We start from the raw sequence: 21,308 nt of genomic DNA, 5'->3' as shown, positions 1-21,308 counted from the left end.
TGATTCTCAGTTTAAGAGAACTTGTTGGCGCTGGGCTCACTCCTCACAGAGGCCAGGGTAAGGCAAGGATGCCTACAGGGGTTCAGACTTACTTCCTTGTAGTAGTTTACTGATTCTCAGTGTAAGGATGAACTCTGTGGGGGCTGGGCTCACTCCTCACAGAGGCCAGTGTAAGGCAGGATGTCCTACAGAGGGTCAGACTTACTTACATTGTAGTAGTTTACCTGATTCTCAGTGTAAGAGAACTTGTGGGGGCCTGGGCCTCCACTCCTCACCAGAGGCCAGGGTAAGGAGGATGCATACCAGGGGTTCAGACTACTTCACTTGTAGTAGTTTACTGATTCTCAGTGTAAGAGAACCTTGTGGGGGCTGGGCTCACTCCTCACAGAGGCCAGGGTAAGGCAGGATGCCTACAGGGGTTCAGACTTACTTCCCTTGTAGTAGTTTACTGATTCTCAGTGTAAGAGAACTTGTGGGGGCTGGGCTCACTCCTCACAGAGGCCAGGGTAAGCGCAGGATGCCTACAGGGGTTCAGACTTACTTCCTTGTAGTAGTTTACTGATTCTCAGTGTAAGAGAACTTGTGGGGGCTGGGCTCACTCCTCACAGAGGCCAGGGTAAGGCAGGATGCCCTACAGGGGTTCAGACTTAACTTCATCTGTAGTAGTTTACTGATTCTCAGTGTAAGAGAACTTGTGGGGGCTGGGCTCACTCCTCACAGAGGCCAGGGTAAGGCAGGATGCCTACAGGGGTTCAGACTTACTTCCTTGTAGTAGTTTACTGATTCTCAGTGTAAGAGAACTTGTGGGGGCTGGGCTCACTCCTCACAGAGGGCCAGGGTAAGCCAGGATGCCTACAGGGGTTCAGACTTACTTCCTTGTAGTAGTTTACTGATTCTCAGTGTAAGAGAACTTGTGGGGGCTGGGCTCACTCCTCACAGAGGCCAGGGTAAGGCAGGATGCCTACAGGGGTTCAGACTTACTTCATTGTAGTAGTTTACTGATTCTCAGGTGTAAGAGAACTTGTGGGGGCTGGGCTCACTCCTCACAGAGGCCAGGGTAAGGCAGGATGCCTACAGGGGTTCAGACTTACTTCCTTGTAGTAGTTTACTGATTCTCGGTGTAAGAGAACTTGTGGGGGCTGGGCTCACTCCTCACAGAGGCCAGGGTAAGGCAGGATGCCTACAGGGGTTCAGACTTACTTCATTGTAGTAGTTTACTGATTCTCGGTGTAAGAGAACTTGTGGGGGCTGGGCTCACTCCTCACAGAGGCCAGGGTAAGGCAGGATGCCTACAGGGGTTCAGACTTACTTCACTTGTAGTAGTTTACTGATTCTCAGTGTAAGAGAACTTGTTGGGGCTGGGCTCACTCCTCACAGAGGCCAGGGTAAGGCAGGATGCCTACAGGGGTTCAGACTTACTTCATTGTAGTAGTTTACTGATTCTCAGGTGTAAGAGAACTTGTTGGGGCTGGGCTCACTCCTCACAGAGGCCAGGGTAAGGCAGGATGCCTACAGGGGTTCAGACTTACTTCATTGTAGTAGTTTACTGATTCTCGGTGTAAGAGAACTTGTGGGGGCTGGGCTCACTCCTCACAGAGGCCAGGGTAAGGCAGGATGCCTACAGGGGTTCAGACTTACTTCATTGTAGTAGTTTACTGATTCTCGGTGTAAGAGAACTTGTGGGGGCTGGGCTCACTCCTCACAGAGGCCAGGGTAAGGCAGGATGCCTACAGGGGTTCAGACTTACTTCATTGTAGTAGTTTACTGATTCTCGGTGTAAGAGAACTTGTGGGGGCTGGGCTCACTCCTCACAGAGGCCAGGGTAAGGCAGGATGCCTACAGGGGTTCAGACTTACTTCATTGTAGTAGTTTACTGATTCTCGGTGTAAGAGAACTTGTGGGGGCTGGGCTCACTCCTCACAGAGGCCAGGGTAAGGCAGGATGCCTACAGGGGTTCAGACTTACTTCATTGTAGTAGTTTACTGATTCTCGGTGTAAGAGAACTTGTGGGGGCTGGGCTCACTCCTCACAGAGGCCAGGGTAAGGCAGGATGCCTACAGGGGTTCAGACTTACTTCATTGTAGTAGTTTACTGATTCTCAGTGTAAGAGAACTTGTGGGGGCTGGGCTCACTCCTCACAGAGGCCAGGGTAAGGCAGGATGCCTACAGGGGTTCAGACTTACTTCATTGTAGTAGTTTACTGATTCTCGAGTGTAAGAGAACTTGTGGGGGCTGGGCTCACTCCTCACAGAGGCCAGGGTAAGGCAGGATGCCTACAGTGGTTCAGACTTACTTCATTGTAGTAGTTTACTGATTCTCGGTGTAAGAGAACTTGTTGGGGGCTGGGCTCACTCCTCACAGAGGCCAGGGTAAGGCAGGATGCCTACAGGGGTTCAGACTTACTTCCTTGTAGTAGTTTACTGATTCTCAGTGTAAGAGAACTTGTGGGGCTGGGCTCACTCCTCACAGAGGCCAGGGTAAGGCAGGATGCCTACAGGGGTTCAGACTTACTTCATTGTAGTAGTTTACTGATTCTCAGGTGTAAGAGAACTTGTGGGGGCTGGGCTCACTCCTCACAGAGGCCAGGGTAAGGCAGGATGCCTACAGGGGTTCAGACTTACTTCCTTGTAGTAGTTTACTGATTCTCAGTGTAAGAGAACTTGTGGGGGCTGGGCTCACTCCTCACAGAGGCCAGGGTAAGGCAGGATGCCTACAGGGGTTCAGACTTACTTCCTTGTAGTAGTTTACTGATTCTCAGTGTAAGAGAACTTGTTGGGGGCTGGGCTCACTCCTCACAGAGGCCAGGGTAAGGCAGGATGCCTACAGGGGTTCAGACTTACTTCATTGTAGTAGTTTACTGATTCTCAGTGTAAGAGAACTTGTTGGGGGCTGGGCTCACTCCTCACAGAGGCCAGGGTAAGGCAGGATGCCTACAGGGGTTCAGACTTACTTCCTTGTAGTAGTTTACTGATTCTCAGTGTAAGAGAACTTGTGGGGGCTGGGCTCACTCCTCACAGAGGCCAGGGTAAGGCAGGATGCCTACAGGGGTTCAGACTTACTTCCTTGTAGTAGTTTACTGATTCTCAGTGTAAGAGAACTTGTGGGGGCTGGGCTCACTCCTCACAGAGGCCAGGGTAAGGCAGGATGCCTACAGGGGTTCAGACTTACTTCATTGTAGTAGTTTACTGATTCTCGGTGTAAGAGAACTTGTGGGGGCTGGGCTCACTCCTCACAGAGGCCAGGGTAAGGCAGGATGCCTACAGGGGTTCAGACTTACTTCCTTGTAGTAGTTTTACTGATTCTCAGTGTAAGAGAACTTGTGGGGGCTGGGCTCACTCCTCACAGAGGCCAGGGTAAGGCAGGATGCCTACAGGGGTTCAGACTTACTTCATTGTAGTAGTTTACTGATTCTCGGTGTAAGAGAACTTGTGGGGGCTGGGCTCACTCCTCACAGAGGCCAGGGTAAGGCAGGATGCCTACAGGGGTTCAGACTTACTTCATTGTAGTAGTTTACTGATTCTCAGGTGTAAGAGAACTTGTGGGGGCTGGGCTCACTCCTCACAGAGGCCAGGGTAAGGCAGGATGCCTACAGGGGTTCAGACTTACTTCATTGTAGTAGTTTACTGATTCTCGGTGTAAGAGAACTTGTGGGGGCTGGGCTCACTCCTCACAGAGGCCAGGGTAAGGCAGGATGCCTACAGGGGTTCAGACTTACTTCATTGTAGTAGTTTACTGATTCTCAGGTGTAAGAGAACTTGTGGGGGCTGGGCTCACTCCTCACAGAGGCCAGGGTAAGGCAGGATGCCTACAGGGGTTCAGACTTACTTCATTGTAGTAGTTTACTGATTCTCAGGTGTAAGAGAACTTGTTGGGGGCTGGGCTCACTCCTCACAGAGGCCAGGGTAAGGCAGGATGCCTACAGGGGTTCAGACTTACTTCATTGTAGTAGTTTACTGATTCTCAGGTGTAAGAGAACTTGTGGGGGCTGGGCTCACTCCTCACAGAGGCCAGGGTAAGGCAGGATGCCTACAGGGGTTCAGACTTACTTCATTGTAGTAGTTTACTGATTCTCGGTGTAAGAGAACTTGTGGGGGCTGGGCTCACTCCTCACAGAGGCCAGGGTAAGGCAGGATGCCTACAGGGGTTCAGACTTACTTCATTGTAGTAGTTTACTGATTCTCAGTGTAAGAGAACTTGTGGGGGCTGGGCTCACTCCTCACAGAGGCCAGGGTAAGGCAGGATGCCTACAGGGGTTCAGACTTACTTCATTGTAGTAGTTTACTGATTCTCAGTGTAAGAGAACTTGTGGGGGCTGGGCTCACTCCTCACAGAGGCCAGGGTAAGGCAGGATGCCTACAGGGGTTCAGACTTACTTCCTTGTAGTAGTTTACTGATTCTCAGTGTAAGAGAACTTGTGGGGGCTGGGCTCACTCCTCACAGAGGCCAGGGTAAGGCAGGATGCCTACAGGGGTTCAGACTTACTTCATTGTAGTAGTTTACTGATTCTCGGTGTAAGAGAACTTGTGGGGGCTGGGCTCACTCCTCACAGAGGCCAGGGGTAAGGCAGGATGCCTACAGGGGGTTCAGACTTACTTCATTGTAGTAGTTTACTGATTCTCGGTGTAAGAGAACTTGTGGGGGCTGGGCTCACTCCTCACAGAGGCCAGGGTAAGGCAGGATGCCTACAGGGGTTCAGACTTACTTCATTGTAGTAGTTTACTGATTCTCAGTGTAAGAGAACTTGTGGGGGCTGGGCTCACTCCTCACAGAGGCCAGGGTAAGGCAGGATGCCTACAGGGGTTCAGACTTACTTCATTGTAGTAGTTTACTGATTCTCAGTGTAAGAGAACTTGTGGGGGGCTGGGCTCACTCCTCACAGAGGCCAGGGTAAGGCAGGATGCCTACAGGGGTTCAGACTTACTTCATTGTAGTAGTTTACTGATTCTCAGGTGTAAGAGAACTTGTGGGGGCTGGGCTCACTCCTCACAGAGGCCAGGGTAAGGCAGGATGCCTACAGGGGTTCAGACTTACTTCATTGTAGTAGTTTACTGATTCTCAGTGTAAGAGAACTTGTGGGGGCTGGGCTCACTCCTCACAGAGGCCAGGGTAAGGCAGGATGCCTACAGGGGTTCAGACTTACTTCCTTGTAGTAGTTTACTGATTCTCAGTGTAAGAGAACTTGTGGGGGGCTGGGCTCACTCCTCACAGAGGCCAGGGTAAGGCAGGATGCCTACAGGGGTTCAGACTTACTTCATTGTAGTAGTTTACTGATTCTCAGGTGTAAGAGAACTTGTGGGGGCTGGGCTCACTCCTCACAGAGGCCAGGGTAAGGCAGGATGCCTACAGGGGTTCAGACTTACTTCATTGTAGTAGTTTACTGATTCTCAGGTGTAAGAGAACTTGTGGGGGCTGGGCTCACTCCTCACAGAGGCCAGGGTAAGGCAGGATGCCTACAGGGGTTCAGACTTACTTCATTGTAGTAGTTTACTGATTCTCAGGTGTAAGAGAACTTGTGGGGGCTGGGCTCACTCCTCACAGAGGCCAGGGTAAGGCAGGATGCCTACAGGGGTTCAGACTTACTTCCTTGTAGTAGTTTACTGATTCTCAGTGTAAGAGAACTTGTGGGGGCTGGGCTCACTCCTCACAGAGGCCAGGGTAAGGCAGGATGCCTACAGGGGGTTCAGACTTACTTCATTGTAGTAGTTTACTGATTCTCGGTGTAAGAGAACTTGTGGGGGCTGGGCTCACTCCTCACAGAGGCCAGGGTAAGGCAGGATGCCTACAGGGGTTCAGACTTACTTCATTGTAGTAGTTTACTGATTCTCGGTGTAAGAGAACTTGTGGGGGCTGGGCTCACTCCTCACAGAGGCCAGGGTAAGGCAGGATGCCTACAGGGGTTCAGACTTACTTCATTGTAGTAGTTTACTGATTCTCGGTGTAAGAGAACTTGTGGGGCTGGGCTCACTCCTCACAGAGGCCAGGGGTAAGGCAGGATGCCTACAGGGGTTCAGACTTACTTCATTGTAGTAGTTTACTGATTCTCAGGTGTAAGAGAACTTGTTGGGGCTGGGCTCACTCCTCACAGAGGCCAGGGTAAGGCAGGATGCCTACAGGGGTTCAGACTTACTTCATTGTAGTAGTTTACTGATTCTCGGTGTAAGAGAACTTGTGGGGGCTGGGCTCACTCCTCACAGAGGCCAGGGTAAGGCAGGATGCCTACAGGGGTTCAGACTTACTTCATTGTAGTAGTTTACTGATTCTCAGTGTAAGAGAACTTGTGGGGGCTGGGCTCACTCCTCACAGAGGCCAGGGTAAGGCAGGATGCCTACAGGGGTTCAGACTTACTTCATTGTAGTAGTTTACTGATTCTCGTGTAAGAGAACTTGTGGGGGCTGGGCTCACTCCTCACAGAGGCCAGGGTAAGGCAGGATGCCTACAGGGGTTCAGACTTACTTCCTTGTAGTAGTTTACTGATTCTCAGTGTAAGAGAACTTGTGGGGGCTGGGCTCACTCCTCACAGAGGCCAGGGTAAGGCAGGATGCCTACAGGGGTTCAGACTTACTTCATTGTAGTAGTTTACTGATTCTCAGTGTAAGAGAACTTGTGGGGGCTGGGCTCACTCCTCACAGAGGCCAGGGTAAGGCAGGATGCCTACAGGGGTTCAGACTTACTTCCTTGTAGTAGTTTACTGATTCTCAGGTGTAAGAGAACTTGTGGGGGCTGGGCTCACTCCTCACAGAGGCCAGGGTAAGGCAGGATGCCTACAGGGGTTCAGACTTACTTCATTGTAGTAGTTTACTGATTCTCAGTGTAAGAGAACTTGTGGGGGCTGGGCTCACTCCTCACAGAGGCCAGGGTAAGGCAGGATGCCTACAGGGGTTCAGACTTACTTCATTGTAGTAGTTTACTGATTCTCAGTGTAAGAGAACTTGTGGGGGCTGGGCTCACTCCTCACAGAGGCCAGGGTAAGGCAGGATGCCTACAGGGGTTCAGACTTACTTCATTGTAGTAGTTTACTGATTCTCGGTGTAAGAGAACTTGTGGGGGCTGGGCTCACTCCTCACAGAGGCCAGGGTAAGGCAGGATGCCTACAGGGGTTCAGACTTACTTCATTGTAGTAGTTTACTGATTCTCAGTGTAAGAGAACTTGTGGGGGCTGGGCTCACTCCTCACAGAGGCCAGGGTAAGGCAGGATGCCTACAGGGGTTCAGACTTACTTCATTGTAGTAGTTTACTGATTCTCAGTGTAAGAGAACTTGTGGGGGCTGGGCTCACTCCTCACAGAGGCCAGGGTAAGGCAGGATGCCTACAGGGGTTCAGACTTACTTCATTGTAGTAGTTTACTGATTCTCAGGTGTAAGAGAACTTGTTGGGGGCTGGGCTCACTCCTCACAGAGGCCAGGGTAAGGCAGGATGCCTACAGGGTTCAGACTTACTTCATTGTAGTAGTTTACTGATTCTCAGTGTAAGAGAACTTGTGGGGGCTGGGCTCACTCCTCACAGAGGCCAGGGTAAGGCAGGATGCCTACAGGGGTTCAGACTTACTTCATTGTAGTAGTTTACTGATTCTCAGTGTAAGAGAACTTGTGGGGGCTGGGGCTCACTCCTCACAGAGGCCAGGGGTAAGGCAGGATGCCTACAGGGGTTCAGACTTACTTCATTGTAGTAGTTTACTGATTCTCAGTGTAAGAGAACTTGTGGGGGCTGGGCTCACTCCTCACAGAGGCCAGGGTAAGGCAGGATGCCTACAGGGGTTCAGACTTACTTCCTTGTAGTAGTTTACTGATTCTCGGTGTAAGAGAACTTGTGGGGGCTGGGCTCACTCCTCACAGAGGCCAGGGTAAGGCAGGATGCCTACAGGGGGTTCAGACTTACTTCATTGTAGTAGTTTACTGATTCTCAGTGTAAGAGAACTTGTGGGGGCTGGGCTCACTCCTCACAGAGGCCAGGGTAAGGCAGGATGCCTACAGGGGTTCAGACTTACTTCATTGTAGTAGTTTACTGATTCTCAGTGTAAGAGAACTTGTGGGGGCTGGGCTCACTCCTCACAGAGGCCAGGGTAAGGCAGGATGCCTACAGGGGTTCAGACTTACTTCATTGTAGTAGTTTACTGATTCTCAGTGTAAGAGAACTTGTGGGGGCTGGGCTCACTCCTCACAGAGGCCAGGGTAAGGCAGGATGCCTACAGGGGTTCAGACTTACTTCATTGTAGTAGTTTACTGATTCTCAGTGTAAGAGAACTTGTGGGGGCTGGGCTCACTCCTCACAGAGGCCAGGGTAAGGCAGGATGCCTACAGGGGTTCAGACTTACTTCATTGTAGTAGTTTACTGATTCTCAGTGTAAGAGAACTTGTGGGGGCTGGGCTCACTCCTCACAGAGGCCAGGGTAAGGCAGGATGCCTACAGGGGTTCAGACTTACTTCCTTGTAGTAGTTTACTGATTCTCAGGTGTAAGAGAACTTGTGGGGGCTGGGCTCACTCCTCACAGAGGCCAGGGTAAGGCAGGATGCCTACAGGAGGGTTCAGACTTACTTCATTGTAGTAGTTTACTGATTCTCAGGTGTAAGAGAACTTGTGGGGGCTGGGCTCTACTCCTCACAGAGGCCAGGGTAAGGCAGGATGCCTACAGGGGTACAGACTTACTTCATTGTAGTAGTTTACTGATTCTCGGTGTAAGAGAACTTGTGGGGGCTGGGCTTTACTCCTCACAGAGGCCAGGGTAAGGCAGGATGCCTACAGGGGTACAGACTTACTTCATTGTAGTAGTTTACTGATTCTCAGTGTAAGAGAACTTGTGGGGGCTGGGCTCACTCCTCACAGAGGCCAGGGTAAGGCAGGATGCCTACAGGGGTTCAGACTTACTTCCTTGTAGTAGTTTACTGATTCTCAGTGTAAGAGAACTTGTGGGGGCTGGGCTCACTCCTCACAGAGGCCAGGGTAAGGCAGGATGCATACAGGGGTACAGACTTACTTCATTGTAGTAGTTTACTGATTCTCAGTGTAAGAGAACTTGTGGGGGCTGGGCTCACTCCTCACAGAGGCCAGGGTAAGGCAGGATGCCTACAGGGGTTCAGACTTACTTCCTTGTAGTAGTTTACTGATTCTCAGTGTAAGAGAACTTGTGGGGGCTGGGCTCACTCCTCACAGAGGCCAGGGTAAGGCAGGATGCCTACAGGGGTTCAGACTTACTTCCTTGTAGTAGTTTACTGATTCTCAGTGTAAGAGAACTTGTGGGGGCTGGGCTCACTCCTCACAGAGGCCAGGGTAAGGCAGGATGCCTACAGGGGTACAGACTTACTTCCTTGTAGTAGTTTACTGATTCTCAGTGTAAGAGAACTTGTGGGGGCTGGGCTCACTCCTCACAGAGGCCAGGGTAAGGCAGGATGCCTACAGGGGTACAGACTTACTTCCTTGTAGTAGTTTACTGATTCTCAGTGTAAGAGAACTTGTGGGGGCTGGGCTCACTCCTCACAGAGGCCAGGGTAAGGCAGGATGCCTACAGGGGTACAGACTTACTTCATTGTAGTAGTTTACTGATTCTCAGTGTAAGAGAACTTGTGGGGGCTGGGCTCACTCCTCACAGAGGCCAGGGTAAGGCAGGATGCCTACAGGGGTTCAGACTTACTTCCTTGTAGTAGTTTACTGATTCTCAGTGTAAGAGAACTTGTGGGGGCTGGGCTCACTCCTCACAGAGGCCAGGGTAAGGCAGGATGCCTACAGGGGTTCAGACTTACTTCCTTGTAGTAGTTTACTGATTCTCAGTGTAAGAGAACTTGTGGGGGCTGGGCTCACTCCTCACAGAGGCCAGGGTAAGGCAGGATGCCTACAGGGGTTCAGACTTACTTCATTGTAGTAGTTTACTGATTCTCGGTGTAAGAGAACTTGTGGGGGCTGGGCTCACTCCTCACAGAGGCCAGGGTAAGGCAGGATGCCTACAGGGGTACAGACTTACTTCATTGTAGTAGTTTACTGATTCTCAGGTGTAAGAGAACTTGTGGGGGCTGGGTTTACTCCTCACAGAGGCCAGGGTAAGGCAGGATGCCTACAGGGGTTACAGACTTACTTCATTGTAGTAGTTTACTGATTCTCAGTGTAAGAGAACTTGTGGGGGCTGGCTCACTCCTCACAGAGGCCAGGGTAAGGCAGGATGCCTACAGGGGTTCAGACTTACTTCCTTGTAGTAGTTTACTGATTCTCAGTGTAAGAGAACTTGTGGGGGGCTGGGCTCACTCCTCACAGAGGCCAGGGTAAGGCAGGATGCCTACAGGGGTACAGACTTACTTCATTGTAGTAGTTTACTGATTCTCAGTGTAAGAGAACTTGTGGGGGCTGGGCTCACTCCTCACAGAGGCCAGGGTAAGGCAGGATGCCTACAGGGGTTCAGACTTACTTCATTGTAGTAGTTTACTGATTCTCAGTGTAAGAGAACTTGTGGGGGCTGGGCTCACTCCTCACAGAGGCCAGGGTAAGGCAGGATGCCTACAGGGGTTCAGACTTACTTCCTTTGTAGTAGTTTACTGATTCTCAGTGTAAGAGAACTTGTGGGGGTTGGGCTCACTCCTCACAGAGGCCAGGGTAAGGCAGGATGCCTACAGGGGTACAGACTACTTCCTTGTAGTAGTTTACTGATTCTCAGTGTAAGAGAACTTGTGGGGGCTGGGCTCACTCCTCACAGAGGCCAGGGTAAGGCAGGATGCCTACAGGGGTTCAGACTTACTTCCTTGTAGTAGTTTACTGATTCTCAGTGTAAGAGAACTTGTGGGGGCTGGGCTCACTCCCTCACAGAGGCCAGGGTAAGGCATGATGCCTACAGGGGTACAGACTTACTTCATTGTAGTAGTTTACTGATTCTCGGTGTAAGAGAACTTGTGGGGGCTGGGCTCACTCCTCACAGAGGCCAGGGTAAGGCAGGATGCCTACAGGGGTACAGACTTACTTCATTGTAGTAGTTTACTGATTCTCGGTGTAAGAGAACTTGTGGGGGCTGGGCTCACTCCTCACAGAGGCCAGGGTAAGGCAGGATGCCTACAGGGGTACAGACTTACTTCATTGTAGTAGTTTACTGATTCTCGGTGTAAGAGAACTTGTGGGGGCTGGGCTCACTCCTCACAGAGGCCAGGGTAAGGCAGGATGCCTACAGGGGTTCAGACTTACTTCATTGTAGTAGTTTACTGATTCTCAGTGTAAGAGAACTTGTGGGGGCTGGGCTCACTCCTCACAGAGGCCAGGGTAAGGCAGGATGCCTACAGGGGTTCAGACTTACTTCATTGTAGTAGTTTACTGATTCTCAGTGTAAGAGAACTTGTTGGGGGCTGGGCTCACTCCTCACAGAGGCCAGGGTAAGGCAGGATGCCTACAGGGGTACAGACTTACTTCATTGTAGTAGTTTACTGATTCTCGGTGTAAGAGAACTTGTGGGGGCTGGGCTCACTCCTCACAGAGGCCAGGGTAAGGCAGGATGCCTACAGGGGTACAGACTTACTTCATTGTAGTAGTTTACTGATTCTCAGTGTAAGAGAACTTGTGGGGGCTGGGCTCACTCCTCACAGAGGCCAGGGTAAGGCAGGATGCCTACAGGGGTACAGACTTACTTCCTTGTAGTAGTTTACTGATTCTCAGTGTAAGAGAACTTGTGGGGGCTGGGCTCACTCCTCACAGAGGGCCAGGGTAAGGCAGGATGCCTACAGGGGTACAGACTTACTTCCTTGTAGTAGTTTACTGATTCTCAGTGTAAGAGAACTTGTGGGGGCTGGGCTCACTCCTCACAGAGGCCAGGGTAAGGCAGGATGCCTACAGGGGTTCAGACTTACTTCCTTGTAGTAGTTTACTGATTCTCAGTGTAAGAGAACTTGTGGGGGCTGGGCTCACTCCTCACAGAGGCCAGGGTAAGGCAGGATGCCTACAGGGGTACAGACTTACTTCATTGTAGTAGTTTACTGATTCTCGGTGTAAGAGAACTTGTGGGGGCTGGGCTCACTCCTCACAGAGGCCAGGGTAAGGCAGGATGCCTACAGGGGTACAGACTTACTTCATTGTAGTAGTTTACTGATTCTCAGTGTAAGAGAACTTGTGGGGGCTGGGCTCACTCCTCACAGAGGCCAGGGTAAGGCAGGATGCCTACAGGGGTACAGACTTACTTCATTGTAGTAGTTTACTGATTCTCGGTGTAAGAGAACTTGTGGGGGCTGGGCTCACTCCTCACAGAGGCCAGGGTAAGGCAGGATGCCTACAGGGGTTCAGACTTACTTCATTGTAGTAGTTTACTGATTCTCAGTGTAAGAGAACTTGTGGGGGCTGGGCTCACTCCTCACAGAGGCAGGGTAAGGCAGGATGCCTACAGGGGTTCAGACTTACTTCATTGTAGTAGTTTACTGATTCTCAGTGTAAGAGAACTTGTTGGGGCTGGGCTCACTCCTCACAGAGGCCAGGGTAAGGCAAGATGCCTACAGGGGTACAGACTTACTTCATTGTAGTAGTTTACTGATTCTCGGTGTAAGAGAACTTGTGGGGGCTGGGCTCACTCCTCACAGAGGCCAGGGTAAGGCAGGATGCCTACAGGGGTACAGACTTACTTCATTGTAGTAGTTTTACTGATTCTCAGTGTAAGAGAACTTGTGGGGGCTGGGCTCACTCCTCACAGAGGCCAGGGTAAGGCAGGATGCCTACAGGGGTTCAGACTTACTTCCTTGTAGTAGTTTACTGATTCTCAGTGTAAGAGAACTTGTGGGGGCTGGCTCACTCCTCACAGAGGCCAGGGTAAGGCAGGATGCCTACAGGGGTTCAGACTTACTTCATTGTAGTAGTTTACTGATTCTCAGTGTAAGAGAACTTGTGGGGGCTGGGCTCACTCCTCACAGAGGCCAGGGTAAGGCAGGATGCCTACAGGGGTACAGACTTACTTCATTGTAGTAGTTTACTGATTCTCGGTGTAAGAGAAGTTGTGGGGGCTGGGCTCACTCCTCACAGAGGCCAGGGTAACGCAGGATGCCTACAGGGGTTCAGACTTACTTCCTTGTAGTAGTTTACTGATTCTCAGTGTAAGAGAACTTGTGGGGGCTGGGCTCACTCCTCACAGAGGCCAGGGTAAGGCAGGATGCCTACAGGGGTTAAGACTTACTTCCTTGTAGTAGTTTACTGATTCTCGGTGTAAGAGAACTTGTGGGGGCTGGGCTCACTCCTCACAGAGGCCAGGGTAAGGCAGGATGCCTACAGGGGTTCAGACTTACTTCATTGTAGTAGTTTACTGATTCTCGGTGTAAGAGAACTTGTGGGGGCTGGGCTCACTCCTCACAGAGGCCAGGGTAAGGCAGGATGCCTACAGGGGTTCAGACTTACTTCATTGTAGTAGTTTACTGATTCTCGGTGTAAGAGAACTTGTGGGGGCTGGGCTCACTCCTCACAGAGGCCAGGGTAAGGCAGGATGCCTACAGGGGTACAGACTTACTTCCTTGTAGTAGTTTACTGATTCTCAGTGTAAGAGAACTTGTGGGGGCTGGGCTCACTCCTCACAGAGGCCAGGGTAAGGCAGGATGCCTACAGGGGTACAGACTTACTTCATTGTAGTAGTTTACTGATTCTCAGTGTAAGAGAACTTGTGGGGGCTGGGCTCACTCCTCACAGAGGCCAGGGTAAGGCAGGATGCCTACAGGGGTACAGACTTACTTCATTGTAGTAGTTTACTGATTCTCAGTGTAAGAGAACTTGTGGGGGCTGGGCTCACTCCTCACAGAGGCCAGGGTAAGGCAGGATGCCTACAGGGGTTCAGACTTACTTCATTGTAGTAGTTTACTGATTCTCAGTGTAAGAGAACTTGTGGGGGCTGGGCTCACTCCTCACAGAGGCCAGGGTAAGGCAGGATGCCTACAGGGGTACAGACTTACTTCATTGTAGTAGTTTACTGATTCTCGGTGTAAGAGAACTTGTGGGGGCTGGGCTCACTCCTCACAGAGGCCAGGGTAAGGCAGGATGCCTACAGGGGTTCAGACTTACTTCATTGTAGTAGTTTACTGATTCTCGGTGTAAGAGAACTTGTGGGGGCTGGGCTCACTCCTCACAGAGGCCAGGGTAAGGCAGGATGCCTACAGGGGTACAGACTTACTTCCTTGTAGTAGTTTACTGATTCTCAGTGTAAGAGAACTTGTGGGGGCTGGGCTCACTCCTCACAGAGGCCAGGGTAAGGCAGGATGCCTACAGGGGTTCAGACTTACTTCATTGTAGTAGTTTACTGATTCTCAGTGTAAGAGAACTTGTGGGGGCTGGGCTCACTCCTCACAGAGGCCAGGGTAAGGCAGGATGCCTACAGGGGTACAGACTTACTTCATTGTAGTAGTTTACTGATTCTCAGTGTAAGAGAACTTGTGGGGGCTGGGCTCACTCCTCACAGAGGCCAGGGTAAGGCAGGATGCCTACAGGGGTTCAGACTTACTTCATTGTAGTAGTTTACTGATTCTCAGTGTAAGAGAACTTGTGGGGGCTGGGCTCACTCCTCACAGAGGCCAGGGTAAGGCAGGATGCCTACAGGGGTACAGACTTACTTCATTGTAGTAGTTTACTGATTCTCAGTGTAAGAGAACTTGTGGGGGCTGGGCTCACTCCTCACAGAGGCCAGGGTAAGGCAGGATGCCTACAGGGGTTCAGACTTACTTCATTGTAGTAGTTTACTGATTCTCGGTGTAAGAGAACTTGTGGGGGCTGGGCTCACTCCTCACAGAGGCCAGGGTAAGGCAGGATGCCTACAGGGGTACAGACTTACTTCATTGTAGTAGTTTACTGATTCTCAGTGTAAGAGAACTTGTGGGGGCTGGGCTCACTCCTCACAGAGGCCAGGGTAAGGCAGGATGCCTACAGGGGTTCAGACTTACTTCATTGTAGTAGTTTACTGATTCTCGGTGTAAGAGAACTTGTGGGGGCTGGGCTCACTCCTCACAGAGGCCAGGGTAAGGCAGGATGCCTACAGGGGTTCAGACTTACTTCATTGTAGTAGTTTACTGATTCTCAGTGTAAGAGAACTTGTGGGGGCTGGGCTCACTCCTCACAGAGGCCAGGGTAAGGCAGGATGCCTACAGGGGTACAGACTTACTTCATTGTGGTAGTTTACTGATTCTCGGTGTAAGAGAACTTGTGGGGGCTGGGCTCACTCCTCACAGAGGCCAGGGTAAGGCAGGATGCCTACAGGGGTTCAGACTTACTTCCTTGTAGTAGTTTACTGATTCTCGGTGTAAGAGAACTTGTGGGGGCTGGGCTCACTCCTCACAGAGGCCAGGGTAAGGCAGGATGCCTACAGGGGTTCAGACTTACTTCATTGTAGTAGTTTACTGATTCTCGGTGTAAGAGAACTTGTGGGGGCTGGGCTCACTCCTCACAGAGGCCAGGGTAAGGCAGGATGCCTACAGGGGTTCAGACTAACTTCATTGTAGTAGTTTACTGATTCTCAGTGTAAGAGAACTTGTGGGGGCTGGGCTCACTCCTCACAGAGGCCAGGGTAAGGCAGGATGCCTACAGGGGTTCAGACTTACTTCATTGTAGTAGTTTACTGATTCTCAGTGTAAGAGAACTTGTGGGGGCTGGGCTCACTCCTCACAGAGGCCAGGGTAAGGCAGGATGCCTACAGGGGTTCAGACTTACTTCATTGTAGTAGTTTACTGATTCTCAGTGTAAGAGAACTTGTGGGGGCTGGGCTCACTCCTCACAGAGGCCAGGGTAAGGCAGGATGCCTACAGGGGTACAGACTTACTTCATTGTAGTAGTTTACTGATTCTCAGTGTAAGAGAACTTGTGGGGGCTGGGCTCACTCCTCACAGAGGCCAGGGTAAGGCAGGATGCCTACAGGGGTTCAGACTTACTTCATTGTAGTAGTTTACTGATTCTCGGTGTAAGAGAACTTGTGGGGGCTGGGCTCACTCCTCACAGAGGCCAGGGTAAGGCAGGATGCCTACAGGGGTACAGACTTACTTCATTGTAGTAGTTTACTGATTCTCAGTGTAAGAGAACTTGTGGGGGCTGGGCTCACTCCTCACAGAGGCCAGGGTAAGGCAGGATGCCTACAGGGGTTCAGACTTACTTCATTGTAGTAGTTTACTGATTCTCGGTGTAAGAGAACTTGTGGGGGCTGGGCTCACTCCTCACAGAGGCCAGGGTAAGGCAGGATGCCTACAGGGGTTCAGACTTACTTCATTGTAGTAGTTTACTGATTCTCAGTGTAAGAGAACTTGTGGGGGCTGGGCTCACTCCTCACAGAGGCCAGGGTAAGGCAGGATGCCTACAGGGGTACAGACTTACTTCATTGTGGTAGTTTACTGATTCTCGGTGTAAGAGAACTTGTGGGGGCTGGGCTCACTCCTCACAGAGGCCAGGGTAAGGCAGGATGCCTACAGGGGTTCAGACTTACTTCCTTGTAGTAGTTTACTGATTCTCGGTGTAAGAGAACTTGTGGGGGCTGGGCTCACTCCTCACAGAGGCCAGGGTAAGGCAGGATGCCTACAGGGGTTCAGACTTACTTCATTGTAGTAGTTTACTGATTCTCGGTGTAAGAGAACTTGTGGGGGCTGGGCTCACTCCTCACAGAGGCCAGGGTAAGGCAGGATGCCTACAGGGGTTCAGACTAACTTCATTGTAGTAGTTTACTGATTCTCAGTGTAAGAGAACTTGTGGGGGCTGGGCTCACTCCTCACAGAGGCCAGGGTAAGGCAGGATGCCTACAGGGGTTCAGACTTACTTCATTGTAGTAGTTTACTGATTCTCAGTGTAAGAGAACTTGTGGGGGCTGGGCTCACACCTCACAGAGGCCAGGGTAAGGCAGGATGCCTACAGGGGTTCAAACTTACTTCATTGTAGTAGTTTACTGATTCTCAGTGTAAGAGAACTTGTGGGGGCTGGGCTCACTCCTCACAGAGGCCAGGGTAAGGCAGGATGCCTACAGGGGTTCAGACTAACTTCATTGTAGTAGTTTACTGATTCTCAGTGTAAGAGAACTTGTGGGGGCTGGGCTCACTCCTCACAGAGGCCAGGGTAAGGCAGGATGCCTACAGGGGTTCAGACTTACTTCCTTGTAGTAGTTTACTGATTCTCAGTGTAAGAGAACTTGTGGGGGCTGGGCTCACTCCTCACAGAGGCCAGGGTAAGGCAGGATGCCTACAGGGGTTCAGACTTACTTCATTGTAGTAGTTTACTGATTCTCGGTGTAAGAGAACTTGTGGGGGCTGGGCTCACTCCTCACAGAGGCCAGGGTAAGGCAGGATGCCTACAGGGGTTCAGACTTACTTCATTGTAGTAGTTTACTGATTCTTGGTGTAAGAGAACTTGTGGGGGCTGGGCTTATTTTGGCCATGGGGAAGAGTACCAGAGGGATGCAGGTTTACTTCATTGAAGTAGTTTACTGTTCAGCACTTAGCATTCAGGCAGATTTTGGTGTGGGAAGAAACGCACATCTGAGCACTTGATGAGTGATTACATATTGCAAACTCATATCCAATATGAAGACATTACACAGTAAATGATAGTTCAGTGAGACCTGCTTCATGAAGATGGGCGGTCGGGCAGCCTAGTGTTCGCTCGTCATGCCGATTCCCGAGATGGGTACAATGTGTGAAGCCCATTTCTGGTGTCCCCGCCGCGATGTTGCTGGAATGTTGCTTAAAGCGGCGTAAAACCAAACTCACTCACTCACTCACGAACGAACGAACGTACGAACGAAGTCATTTCCAGACTGTCTGGTCTTATACACTTTGCAATCTTCGAATGGCTACTGTTGTACACCTTTGCCACAATATGCATATGAAGTCGTCTTAGACAGCTGTAGGAACAGAGGGTAGACCTGGGATCTGTGTGTCACATGACATACAGTCTAGTGCCCTGGGACACCTTGAATATCCTGGCAACAGCCCACTGCCTTTCTCCTGCTTCCAATTGTCAGACATTGCAGTTGAATGATAGCTGACAGACAAAGTTTTGTCAGCCAAGAACAACGCAACTTTAATGAGCACATGTTCCCGTGGTTCTCATGTGGTGGTACCTTTCTCTCTTGTTACGTTTGATTGGAATGTTTTTATTTCACTTGAACCTGGATCCGAGTTATCATTTGTAATTTCACTTGTCACAAACACTATTATCCACAATATTCTCCCCCAGAGCTTTGATGAGCTTGTTGAGCTGGCAGAAAGAGGGGATCACCGGTCAGTGGACATGCTGGTCAAGGATATCTACGGGGGCGCCTACACCAGCATAGGTCTTCCAGGGGACATCATCGCCAGCAGCTTTGGGAAAGCAGCACGCTCGCCAAAAGACAAGAATAGTTAGTTGGGTCTCAGAACAAATAGTAGTAAAATCAGAGATGTGTTTTCCACAGAAAGTCCTTAGTACCGTGCTTTGGTCACTGGTTTTATGTTAATAAGAATGAAATTTATCTTCAGCATAGCTCCTTGGTATAAAACCAGTTAGGCTTTATGTGTGGAAAAGTTGTCAGAGCCACCCTGTGCGGTCGAGTATATTAAAAATCCCCAAATCATGCATGAAAACAAATTAACTTACAACAATAACGGTGAGTTGGTACGATCTTTTGATCAATTCACACGTGACGAGATTTTGATATTTGCCAGTACAAGGGTGTTTGCATTCTTGAAAATGTAGTGGCTTTGTGTTTTTATGTATTTTTAAATCTCTCTGAAACTGCAAAATTTAGAGAGGAAGGATTATGATTTTTGTTTGAGTTGTAAAAATATTATGTTAATATAAAACATCCACTCTTTCCTTACTTGATGGGTAAAGATTTCTGTACACATGATTTTCAGCTTACTTGGAGGGAAACTAAAGAATAACAGTGACATGTCACTATTTCTGTAATTTTGTTGACGTAGTGGGTCAATATGCGTCTTTTGAATCCGACTCTTGGAAACATTTACCGTGTTATGTGTAAAGCCACAGTTAGCCATGTAACTGGGCCCTGTGTTCCTGTTGCAGCCAAGAGTTTCAAGGAGGAGGACTTGGCCCGGAGCCTGCTGCTGTCCATCAGTAATGACATTGGACAGATCGCCTACCTGCATGCCAGGATTCATAACCTCAAGAAGATTTACTTTGGGGGCTACTTCATCCGTGGCCATCCTATGACTATGCACACTATAACTTTTGCCATCAACTACTGGTCAAAGGTAGGTGTTTGTATCAACATTGTTCATACATGTACAGCAGGTCCTGTTGAGTCTCACCTGTCCTATAGGTATGCACACTATAACTTTTGCCATCAACTACTGGTCAAAGGTAAGTGTTTGTATCAACATTGTTCATACATGTACAGCAGGTCCTGTTGAGTCTCACCTGTCCTATAGGTATGCACACTATAACTTTTGCCATCAACTACTGGTCAAAGGTAGGTGTTTGTATCAACATTGTTCATACATGTACAGCAGGTCCTGTTGAGTCTCACCTGTCCTATAGGTATGCACACTATAACTTTTGCCATCAACTACTGGTCAAAGGTAGGTGTTTGTATCAACATTGTTCATACATGTACAGCAGGTCCTGTTGAGTCTCACCTGTCCTATAGGTATGCACACTATAACTTTTGCCATCAACTACTGGTCAAAGGTAAGTGTTTGTATCAACATTGTTCATACATTCACAGCAGGTCCTGTTGAGTCTCACCTGTCCTATAGGTATGCACACTATAACTTTTGCCATCAACTACTGGTCAAAGGTAAGTGTTTGTATCAACATTGTTCATACATGTACAGCAGGTCCTGTTGAGTCTCACCTGTCCTATAGGTATGCACACTATAACTTTTGCCATCAACTACTGGTCAAAGGTAAGTGTTTGTATCAACATTGTTCATACATTCACAGCAGGTCCTGTTGAGTCTCACCTGTCCTATAGGTATGCACACTATAACTTTTGCCATCAACTACTGGTCAAAGGTAGGTCTTTGTATCAACATTGACCACACATTCACAGCAGGTCCTGTTGAGTCTCACCTGTCCTATAGGTATGCACACTATAACTTTTGCCATCAACTACTGGTCAAAGGTAGGTGTTTGTATCAACATTGTTCATACATGTACAGCAGGTCCTGTTGAGTCTCACCTGTCCTATAGGTATGCACACTATAACTTTTGCCATCAACTACTGGTCAAAGGTAGGTGTTTGTATCAACATTGTTCATACATGTACAGCAGGTCCTGTTGAGTCTCACCTGTCCTATAGGTATGCACACTATAACTTTTGCCATCAACTACTGGTCAAAGGTAGGTGTTTGTATCAACATTGTTCATACATGTACAGCAGGTCCTGTTGAGTCTCACCTGTCCTATAGGTATGCACACTATAACTTTTGCCATCAACTACTGGTCAAAGGTAGGTGTTTGTATCAACATTGTTCATACATGTACAGCAGGTCCTGTTGAGTCTCACCTGTCCTATAGGTATGCACACTATAACTTTTGCCATCAACTACTGGTCAAAGGTAGGTGTTTGTATCAACATTGTTCATACATGTACAGCAGGTCCTGTTGAGTCTCACCTGTCCTATAGGTATGCACACTATAACTTTTGCCATCAACTACTGGTCAAAGGTAGGTGTTTGTATCAACATTGTTCATACATGTACAGCAGGTCGTGTTGAGTCTCATCTGTCCTATAGGTATGCACACTATAACTTTTGCCATCAACTACTGGTCAAAGGTAGGTGTTTGTATCAACATTGTTCATACATGTACAGCAGGTCCTGTTGAGTCTCACCTGTCCTATAGGTATGCACACTATAACTTTTGCCATCAACTACTGGTCAAAGGTAGGTGTTTGTATCAACATTGTTCATACATGTACAGCAGGTCGTGTTGAGTCTCATCTGTCCTATAGGTATGCACACTATAACTTTTGCCATCAACTACTGGTCAAAGGTAGGTGTTTGTATCAACATTGTTCATACATGTACAGCAGGTCCTGTTGAGTCTCACCTGTCCTATAGGTATGCACACTATAACTTTTGCCATCAACTACTGGTCAAAGGTAGGTGTTTGTATCAACATTGTTCATACATGTACAGCAGGTCGTGTTGAGTCTCACCTGTCCTATAGGTATGCACACTATAACTTTTGCCATCAACTACTGGTCAAAGGTAGGTGTTTGTATCAACATTGTTCATACATGTACAGCAGGTCCTGTTGAGTCTCACCTGTCCTATAGGTATGCACACTATAACTTTTGCCATCAACTACTGGTCAAAGGTAAGTGTTTGTATCAACATTGTTCATACATTCACAGCAGGTCCTGTTGAGTCTCACCTGTCCTATAGGTATGCACACTATAACTTTTGCCATCA

General features: G+C 49.2%; 1 protein-coding gene across 1 annotated transcript in view; it reads left to right on the top strand.

The window, feature by feature from the left end:
- The first annotated feature begins 10,117 nt into the window (after window positions 1-10,117).
- Window positions 10,118-21,308, top strand: part of LOC124117025 (4'-phosphopantetheine phosphatase-like) — a 30,795-nt gene continuing 19,604 nt past the window's right edge. Inside the window, exons 1-3 of the mRNA XM_048391901.1 lie at window positions 10,118-10,137; window positions 18,127-18,289; window positions 18,955-19,142. Coding sequence (XP_048247858.1) covers window positions 18,181-18,289; window positions 18,955-19,142 — 297 coding nt within the window. The 5' untranslated portion in view covers window positions 10,118-10,137; window positions 18,127-18,180. The remainder of the gene's footprint in view (window positions 10,138-18,126; window positions 18,290-18,954; window positions 19,143-21,308) is intronic.

The sequence above is a fragment of the Haliotis rufescens genome, unplaced genomic scaffold (genome assembly GCF_023055435.1).
Source record: "Haliotis rufescens isolate VD_foot unplaced genomic scaffold, xgHalRufe1.0.p SCAF_101, whole genome shotgun sequence".
Taxonomy (NCBI): Eukaryota; Metazoa; Mollusca; class Gastropoda; order Lepetellida; family Haliotidae; genus Haliotis; species Haliotis rufescens.
This window is presented reverse-complemented; position numbering and strand designations above follow the sequence as displayed.